General features: G+C 33.0%; 1 protein-coding gene across 1 annotated transcript in view; it reads left to right on the top strand.

Annotated features, from left to right (window-relative positions):
• The first annotated feature begins 220 nt into the window (after positions 1-220).
• LOC126826624 (aristaless-related homeobox protein) overlaps positions 221-11,169 on the top strand; it is a 29,810-nt gene continuing 18,861 nt past the window's right edge. The window contains exon 1 of the mRNA XM_050555592.2: positions 221-797. Coding sequence (XP_050411549.1) covers positions 650-797 — 148 coding nt within the window. The 5' untranslated portion in view covers positions 221-649. The remainder of the gene's footprint in view (positions 798-11,169) is intronic.

Below are 11,169 nucleotides of genomic sequence, written 5' to 3'. Positions count from 1 at the left end.
AAATGACATCCACTTTCTTAAACGTATTTACATTTATATAATTATGGCTTTTAACTAGCGATCGCGTGCCATTCACGCGGCACGTTCTTGTCAAATGTCTAAGGAGCGGGGCGGAGCTAGAAAAGTGACGATGTCTGATTGGAGGATGGAGTGTCAGTTAACGGAGTTTCTTTCTTGGTCTCCGCAAATGATGGATTCAGTAAAACAAACAAAACGGAAAGATAAACAAATGAAATGACAGACTAACGGCCTTATATATCAGTGAAGATAAAAGCTACTGTTTCACAACACGGTCAAAATATTAACTTATGAACACGATACGAAAGATTTTCAGGACGAAAGGGGATTTTGTGGATTTGATACCTGATTTGAGCAATAATCTTGTGTTTTCCTTGGAAACGGTTGAGACACAAGTTTTAAGATCAAGCTACAGATTCAACAACACCCATCCGCTTAAAACCTTCTGTCTAGTAGCTTTAATTATGTAGAATAATTCAAAATTTATGAGAACTATTAAATTATGAAGCTGTCTACTTTCAAAGAGTTTTCGAAAGTTTATTCAGAGCTTAATATACAACTTATTGAAGTATACACCACACGTGCACAGTAAAGCCGCACCGTTTGGAACAATCAACTTAATAAAGTGTGAATGTTATCGAAGTCAGAGAGTAATTATCAAGCGGTCAAGATGGATTTATCACTGAAGAAGAAATCGTCATATGATATTGATAGTCTATTGGCAGTGTCGGGCGACCTGAAATCTGACTCACGTGTTCATGACCAGCTAAATGCACCAGGTAAGATATCTTATATAAATTACAGTCAGTTGTATAGTTTTCGTTTCTCTTCAAATGAGTTGAGGTTCGTGGCCGACCCTTGGATTAGTCATATACATGGATTAGTAAAACATTTAACGAGGATGTATTAACATGCTGTAATACATGGTGGAGATACCAATATTTACCAGTTTATGCACATATCTGAATACCGAACTGACGCAATGTCCTTGTTCTCCATAAGCACTCGGATAGTTTTAATTGTTACGCTACCATAACTAAATTATGTTGAACTATGTTTGAGACACCACCGCATATTTTGGTTTTACTTATAAATACCCAATTCATTTAATATAAAATTCGGTCAATATATTTATTTAGATTGTATATTTATTTTACTTGTGTGTATCGCTATGATTTCCTATTATTTATAAATGTTTTGGGTTGGGTGCTTGTTTTTCTTTTCTTTTGTTATTGTTTCTTAATTGTCATGCGATATTGGAAACATTTAAATTTGTGGAAAATTGGTATTTGCAGTGCGTTTCTTTTTTGGGTGGGGGAATTGGTTTGCTTTAGACCTCAAAATTCCTTGAAATTCTTTAGTGGTTTATTCAATAATTATGGAATTGTGTATAATATTGATAAACATTGTATATAAATAGTACAAGTTGTTGCTTATTCCAAAAGGCAATTTAATAGTGTTCCCATTTGTCTATTGTTTATTTATCCGATGTAAATAGGACAAAATAGTTCTCTCCTGGTTTATTGTAGACTATTAAATATATCATTAGACCAGTGTGTATTACTTATATCATTAGATAACATACTATAAAATATAATATTATATTGGGTATATCATTAGATCGGTGTGTATTAATATATAACATATAATAAGATATTACTGTATATTTGGCATATAAGTGTGTATTAAATATATCATAAAATTAGATATACAATTGGCATATCATTAGATCCGCGTGGATTAAAGGAAGGTGATTAAATACAATACTGGTATGATTTAATATTAACTTTGTTTTTCTTAACTACTTTTTTTTTTATTTTACTTGAATTCATTTACTGGCACGTCGTATTTTCTTGCATTTTATAATGTTTGGCATTGTAAAATTTAAATTACGATATAACTCAATTACATAATACTAAACGCCACAATATGTGTGTTTAATAACTTACTTGATATTATTTTGAAAGTTCCAACAGTGGACGAGTTATTGGGATCAGAAAATTCGATTGATGTATGTTACACAAACAAAACAATACAAGTCTTGCTCGATATACAGTTATAAAAGTTCGCCAAAAAATGTTTTTTGTTTTTTTTTTGGTTTTTCTTTTTTTGTTTAAAGCAACACAAAATCTAATAGGGGGTTTTCCTCACACGTGCATACTACAACAAATACCAGCTGAAGTTATTGTAGAAGCAAAGTCAATGATTTATTATTAATTAAAGCCTCCGCGCGTCAATTGCATTTTTCGGAAAATACCCAATCTTGAACGACTTAATCCACGCTAATTAAGAAAAGAAGATCAAAATATGAACGGTAGATATAATCTCGGATTAAAAAGAGACCCATCAGTAAAGATTACAGGTGGCACTGACTTATGACCATATACCGTTTAGGTAGTCTGCAGGGGATACCAAATGTAGACAAATTTTTAATTCACGATATCTTTGTCATTGCAATTGATTAACATTCTCTCAAATGACGATCGGAGACTTTAAGTAAATGTAAAATATGCTCTTGCATAACAAAACGTCCAATTAAAAAATAACTTTGACTAAACAAAGAAAAGAACCTCATGAAATTAATTGAGGAACAAACTATTTAGTATTGCGCGACTAAAATTTATTGGTTCTCGTACATTTTATCCCGAAACCAATCGCGTGTTTACTTGGTCTTTTCCCCCCGAACATGCGTAAATCGATTTTTAAATTGAAGAAATCTTGGAAGATAAATAAATAATGAATTGTTTATACGTTCATGTTATGTGCGATTAATACCCTAATTTTTTATTGAAGTAGTCTTCTATTTACGTCAGGCTCTGTTCTGCTATATTTTCGACAACGGTATGGTACGAACCATGGACTGTCTTGTAGACACACGTAATTAATCAATGCAGTTGTCCAAATTTTGGTCAAAGAAGTAAAATTAGTTGGCTCCTGTAAAATTTACCAGACACACAAAAGATTAGAAAAAACTTCCACAAAGCTCTTTCATGTCGGCCGTTTCAAGGCCTATCGTGGGACTTATTTAACACCGGAAGTTATATCATAGAGACAAAGTCGGTCCGCAGAATGTAACCATCGTGATAACCCGGCGTGCGCTCTGCTCGAGATGCTCACGAGATGTCCTGGCAACCAGGTGCCAAATACCTTATTTGTACAGGGTCAAACAGAACGTGTACATCTTTGATTTTTATCATTTTAGTTCTTTAAGCGACATAAAGAAATGTCCAAAGTCACAGTTTAGAGCTTGTTGCGTTTGTATATTGCCAAAGTTTGTCATTTTTCCGTGCTTCTGATCCGTCTCGCGATAATTCTAGCGTTACTTCCATTTACATTGACACAATTTGAAGATTTGTTACAAGAGTTGTGGGAAATACATGCAGGTGCGCGTGGGTCGAAATCAAATGAATCAATAGATTATAAAATGTATGAGAAAGTAAATAGCAATCAAACAAAATCTCACCAAACGTGAAGAAGGTTTTGTCTGAAAGATTTCCGCTTTCAAGTAATTTTGTTATATGTTCATTGTTTGTTAATTTTAGACTATTGATTGAATAGTGTTTTTTAAACTTAAGGCAAAAAAAAAAAAAAAAAAAAATGACAATAACGCCCGCCCCGCCCCTCCCATCCCATAAAAAAACCCCAAAACAACTACCTACAGCATCAAAATGGCAAGCAAAATAACAAGCAACTGAGTAACTAAAGTATGAATAATAAATGAGCTCAAAATACTTTATGTATAGATTTCACGCTGTATATTTACACAATTAAATTAAATATATGTGCATAAGTACTCATGTATGATTAAGAATAATAGTATAATTAACTCATATATTTCAATGGGTTTTTGATCTATATATTAATATCCGCAATAGTTATTAGTATATTGAATTTTTAATTGTTCACTCAATTAATAGAGAAGTACTTCTTGCTGGTGACCAGAAATATATAACGATGTTTATTATCGGCCGAGTGCTTCTGTTTAATTTTTAAACATCAAGTTTAATCTAAAACAAATATTTGATTTTTTCTGACAATTATCCATAAACGTGTCCTCGATAGTTGCATTATTATTTCCTTCTTCGATCAAAAATCGAAATTCGTCGGACCCGAAACGAAATTGTGCAAGAACATAATAAAATCTAATTCTTTTAATCGTTTTTACAAACATGAAAAAAGTGCCGATATTGGTTAAATTAATTGACAAGTAACGGCGCTAATGTTCTTAAGTTATCGATTTATTTAGTGTATGATTAACGCGAGAATAAACCTTTAAAACTTAATCAGGCCTTTTTAATCATTCGGTGTTTTTATTCAATCCATTTATCGAGGTAATTAATACACTGTTATATATTGACAAGCTCGTGATCCTAACAGCTGGTTTAGTTTCTTGTCGTTTTTTATTGATTCTTACTTTTTATATTAACCCAACTTTGTTCGTTTCTCTGACAAATTAAAGACGATTAAGGCCAATGATTGAAAATATCAAGGTGTTTGTTTCATATAATCTGATTAATTAGGAGCCGGTTGTCCTTATTAAGGAATATTGTGTTTATCTTGGACAAATACCCATGGATTTTATCCTTGTCTCTTGTTATCAATTATTATCAAAGAATTGTTCAAGTAATGCGATATTTAATTCCTGCTTGGAACGGTTCTGAGAACCATGTACATACATTTTGACGTCATTGCAAAGAACTTTAACATTGCAAGCATCTCAAAGGTGACGTCCCAAGAGAATAATTAACAGTTTCCTGGAACAGTGCTTGGAAAGATAAGAAAATACACTTAACGTTTAAGCAAGAATAGATTCGACTAAACTTATTGTTTCACATTTTTAAGATTTCTTTTCGCTCTATTTGCATGTTTTTGTGCCTTGCAAGACGAAAATTTATTAAATAGGGTGAATATTTTGTATTTTAGACACAAGATTGGTTACAAAAAAAGATAGCAGAAATATAATTACTTTTTGTCAGTGTGAAATCCATAAATGACCATAACTTAAGTTAAAATTGATCGAAAAGATTTTTTTTTTTTACCAAAATGTTTGTGTTTCTTAATGAAAGTAATTTTGATTGTGTATGTTGCTATTGGGGCTTTAATACCCAATGCGCTTAATTGTTTTGATGTGCAGTTTTCTCACATATTACCGGCAACTGGCATGCGCAAACACTTGTTTGTATATGTAATTCAACCGGGTTTTTTTTTAAACCGAATAATCCGCACTTTAAACAATGATTAAATATTCGTGTGTGTTTTTTTTAAATTCATTTTTTTAAAAGAGAAAATCTTTGAAGAGATTGATTTATTTTAAACAATAAACCATTTTTGATCCTATAAAATAGAGGGAAAAAAGATCACTGAAAGGATTTTGAGGTGTGGTATAGTGTGGTTAGTTACTTTTATTACAAATTCAATTTGCCCTTCGGCGTTTTATATATAATATTGTATTCTACATCGTCAATATATCAATTTCTACTAATAGAATTTCATTGATTCTATTGATAAAATATGTGTATTAATTTTAAAGACTGTTAACTGTTAAAATACACAGAAGAAAGCACCGAACTTTGTAGTCTGCTAAAAACAAAATATCTTTTTGATTAAAATACAATTTCTCAGTTGATAAATAAAGAAATATTTACTTATTATAGTTAATATTAAATAATTCATGAATTATGTACATGAAACAGTATGGCTTCTAAATTATATACAAGATTTATACATGTAGGACAGTATATAGTTTTTATTTATATATATCACCTGAGTTACCCGGCATTGCACGGGTCACATTCTGCACACAGAGAACTATCTACATTAAGAATAGATCTCTGCCCTCAATCGCGGCCATATTCAAAAATTAGTATTCTATTTTGTAATGCTGTTTTAATACGTTGTACATCTTTCACACATACTAAGACTAAATCAACATTTTCAATTTTATTAAATGAAAGCAAGAAATAATAGGCCTACTTCTCAAAATTCTCGAAGTATGCTTAGTTTTTTCGACTAAAATCGTCGAAACCTTGGAATAAAAATGTCGGTCAACTTTGTTTCACGTCAGTTCTTAAGCGCAACTAATTAACTTTCTTATGCGTACGGGTGTGGTCTGATACAGTTTTCAGGTTTCATTTTGAGTTAAGCATTTGCCAGAACAAGAGAGTTTTCGTGAAGGTGATGGTATTTTCTAGAATGTTTCGATAATATCACAATAAGCTAAAGTGTACATTATGTTAGTGTAAATGCATGGTCTATGATAGAATAAATCTAAATGAATATCCTACAAATATAATGAAAGAATAAATGAATATTCTATATAAAATGAAAGTGTAGAATGAATATTCTATAATAGAATGAATATTCTACATCAAACAAAAATCTTAAATCAATGTAATGAAAGTGCAAAATGAATAACAATACAGTGTAATGAAATTATAAATAAATATTACTATCAAAGAGTCTGATAAGTAGCGATTAAAGGTACAATGCAAAATTCCAATAATGTATTACTCACTACTGTCCTTTAAAGAGAGAGTGAGAACAAAATGGAATTTAACGTCCACTCGACACAAACTAGGCCATTTCGGGACTAACAAATGGTTCAATTTTATTCAATAATTCGCTTGTGCGTATGAGTCTTTAGCAGTGAGAAGGAAACGGATAATCTGGAGAAAACCCACGAGGTTTGACAGGTGGCCCAGTACTGTCCTTTAAATATAGAATGATATTAAAGGGACTATTCCGATTTCAAAAGAGTCTCAAAAATAAAAGTCGGAGTACGTATGAAATTTAAACGCCAACATATAGAGGAATGGTGAATTTACCTTCTCTCAAAATTCCAGCTCAAAATATTGAGTCGTTTGGACGTGAACGTCAAAACTGCTTATCCTGATAATCGATTGCCGTTCCTTGAGGGGTCTATATAGTGAATGACCCATGTGCTGTACTTGATAACGAAAGGTAAATTTAACCTACACATTATTATTATAAAATAAAAGTCTAGTTTTATGCAGACACTGCATAATACAGATTAGGACATCGGTCTCCATTTCCAGATGAAGACTGACGGGTTTAAGTTGTTCGAAAACGTATCACAAATATGGAGTTAGTTGCTCGGCCCATAGCTTGGGGAATTGAAAAGATTTTAATACAAAATTAAGCAGTTTTATTCTCCAAAAAATATCGGGATTAGCCCTTTAAATAATACCTCTTATTCAAATTCCGAGATACACACGTTACTTAAACTGCAAAACTTCTATATTGTTAAATAAAACAAGAAGAGTCAGACCTGTATTTTATAATAAAACTAAAATCATTTATAATAGAGAAATACAGTTAACCGTGCGTTTACATTGTCGTGAAGATTAATCTATTGACGGTAGGCTTCATGTATAAAAAACACGACTCTAATAGAATAAGTGTCCTTGGTTAATTATTGGCTAATTACTTAATTTCCTTTCAAGGTGCACCTGCTCTGGGCCTTCAATAACTTGTGATTAATAATTTATATCGACTCATAACAAAACGATCTCCTCCTCGGGCATTTGATTAACATTATAGCAAAATTCACAATCGCTAGATTCGTTTCAGAGAGAAAAACGGGATAATTCATTGTTAAAACATTTGTTATATTTTGAAGAAACCAACAACATTTAAGAAGTATTAAGATCAGAAATTAATGATTAATATAAAATAAATCATTAGTGCGGAATAGGGACTTTTGTTTTGAAACCAAAAAACACCAACAAAACCCCAGATAAACTGATATATATTTTCTAATTAAATTTTGTAAGGAGTATTCCTCCAGTTCAAAATTTAATAACGAAAAGGCTTTTTTTATTTCATACATGAATTTTTAGTTTTGCTTTTTATTCGTACATTTGTATAAATGTTAGACAGTGGACTTAAAGTCAAGAGATCTGAAGTAACCCGATGCAGGATTTACCCGCATCTGTCCGTCCAGAGGAGCTTGTATTACTTTGGTTTTGTAGAACTAGTTTTGGGTAATAAGTCGCGTGCGTGCAACTCCGCCCTGTGCGCAAATGTTGTCCTAAGATTATCCAACCAATTTTAAAATTACTCCTAACTGAATGTCAGGAAAATCGACGTGATAATCTCGGCTATTTAAATGTTTGTCGCAGAGCTGTTGTTTGCTGCTGAATGGATGTTTATTGCTGCGGAGTGGATGTTTTGTGTTGACGTCACATTCTTTTGTGTTTGTAAACTTACGACTAAAATCAATCAGCAAATCTCTCTATGTACACTTGATAAGATATGTACCGATTTTAGGTCCATTCACTCGCTATTAATCCAGAAGCTTCCGTCTTGAGGACCGATATCTTGCCAAATTCTGTCTGTGTAAACCCCTTTGTCTCGTGACCAGAACTACGTGTAAATAGCTACGCGGGGAAAACCACTCACCACTCTTCGAACAACCTGTACGGGGCGCCAAAAATAATCCGTGTTAATCCACCTGGTCTCAAAATATTTCAAGAGAAAATTCCGCGTCCATTGATTGAGATTAAATAGAAGATGATCACCCGGATCAAGTTTAAACGGGATTATCTGCATCCGCGAGAAGTAACTCCACAACAGTGGATAAGTAATTGTGCCGCGTGGAACTCGTGAGAGCCGAAGATCAAAGGCTTTAAACGGTGTGCAGATTTTACTGATTAAACAAACTATTAGATAACGGGTGGAATCGAACTAATTTGAAAATACCAAATATCTAATTGAATTAAAGGATTATACAGGTTTTTTTTTTACTAGAAAACACCATGCACAAACCTGATTAAATAATGCAAACAATTAAAGTATCTCGTATATTGAAATACATGTACACATACATGTATTTTTAAAATAAATATTGGGACTCAGTGTTTAGAATTTAAAAGTAACTGTATTCAAATGTCAAGGAGAATTATAGTTTGGACGTTATCTTACAGAGTTTTGTTTTAATTTTGTTTATATTGGCGTGAAAAGAAAGCTCCAAACTTATAATTATGTAGCTTCCGTCTTAATACGTGTTACTCCATTAACGAAATCTGTCCTTCTGGTACTTTCGCAAAAGATTCCTACTTCAGTATTTCCGCAGCAGACACTTCTCGTTCCTCTACTGCACCCGAATTAATATTTTCGAATACGGAAATGCAAGTTTTGATGATTTCTGTATCACAGAAATTCATAAAGTATAAGTTTTCTTTAAAGGAAACTAACTGTCGGATGTCGTGGGACTTTCTTTATGGTTTCAGATAAAACAAATCGCACAATTGTAAATCTGTAAAGAGGTTAGCCTGTTAATTGACAGCGAATTGCTTAGTCTTAGCAGTTCAATCAGATAAATAAGGAGGCCGAACCTTTCCTTGTTTTAATGAAATCACCTATTAACAATATGACGGATCACGTCATCAATAATTGATGTCTGCTGATAAATATCATTAAGTATTAATAAGGGAGGTAATCTGTGAGCGTCATTTTGATATCAGCTCTAATAAAATCTAATATGTTATGATACAATAATTAAATTCATCTGGAAATGCCAACCTTCATCACCTGTAGTGATTTCTAATCAAAATTAGTCTCAGGGGAGCTAACTCTTTCCGCAGCCATTTTTATGCCTAATTCGCTTTTATCACGCTCGGTAGCACCGACATTATCTTTTCACAAAAGGTGGAAATGATTTCGATATAATACATTAGTTTATCGTAACTACTAAAATATACATTAAGTTGAAATCTCGCACTGTAGTCAGTGACGCGAAACATACATTAATTGGCACGCACGTGATCCGATTCCCCGAGACTACCGTGTTTTACGTCACTTCCTAATCAATGGCGGGTGGGTTATACATTATTGATATAGTGATAAGATTTAGATTGTTGGAGCGGCTGATGAATGCCCAGGGACGACAGTTAATGATAATTTCTCAAATGGCTTTTATAGCCAGAAACAACAGGACAATTAAAAAGCCATTGAGGAAAATTACTCGGATAGAAATAAAGAGTTTCGTTCAAATTAGATTAGTTTTATGTTCTGACAAAGTTAACGATGCTGTTATTCCTTATATCTATTAAAATAGTGATTGAAGCTTTAGAAGCAGTCGTACGCCCAACGTTCGATGACATTTCAGACGTGTGGCCAATCGGAAAGACTACAAATCATGGGTTTAAGACCATGCAACATCTTTTTGGTTTCCATTGGTCGTGGTGTTAAACCCGACGTGGGTACCAAACAATTTTGACTAAAATGTTTTTTTTGGTTTTTTTTGGGGGGTGGGGTGGGGGGGGTCTTTCTTTATTTAGGTTTGTTATTTTGAAAGAACAGAGGCGTTTTTTTAACGTTGTGATGGTAGCTTTGACCATTTTGATTATTTCGACCCTAAAGTAAACCACTCTTGAAAGGATATGGTTTTTCATTCTACGGAGATATTCGAGTATATTCCAACCCTTTTCGCTAATTTCTAGAATTTCCCATCCCTAAATGTTGTGTAAAAGGTCACTACTACTTGATATTTTCTTTCAACCAAGTCTTTGATACATGATATTCATCACGTGATTCGATCTTGTGCTAATTGCTAAAGATAATACTTGTATCATTTTCTCATTACTGGGTAAATCTGGTTTTATTTTTCTGACAAATATTTACCAGTAAAAGGTTAATGGAAACCGTGTTTGTAAAACAGGAATATTGGTTTAAGACAGGACTAAACGATACGTAACATGAAGGTCAAATTTCTACACTTGTATCGGGGGGAAATCCCGCTTGTAAAAACAAAATGAGGGCATTTCCGGTGTGTGTGAGAGTCATAATCTAATAACGGGGGACAGATGACACTGAAAAAGAAACATGTTTAAATAATTGGTATTTATTTTTTGTAAATATTACAAATATTCTTAATTGCACGTTTGGTGATTCACTTCCTAAAGCAAACAATTTGTCCATTCTGGTTTTGTTTCATGTCCCTGGTAGCGCCATCTGACGGATCTGGGAAAGATGTAGTCTGTTTTTATGTCTCGCGCATCGCACGAGGCAATTACAGTTAGATTCCGCTGTTAGGTCGTGTATCGAGTGAATAGCCATTAACTTGAATCTAGTCTAAATACCAAATATTGCAACTATTTATTTCTAACCATCATCCAATTAAACTTGGGG

The sequence above is a fragment of the Patella vulgata genome, chromosome 1, assembly GCF_932274485.2.
Source record: "Patella vulgata chromosome 1, xgPatVulg1.2, whole genome shotgun sequence".
NCBI lineage: Eukaryota > Metazoa > Mollusca > Gastropoda > Patellidae > Patella > Patella vulgata.
Note: the sequence above shows the minus strand (reverse complement) of the source record. Positions and strands in the feature narration are given on the sequence as shown.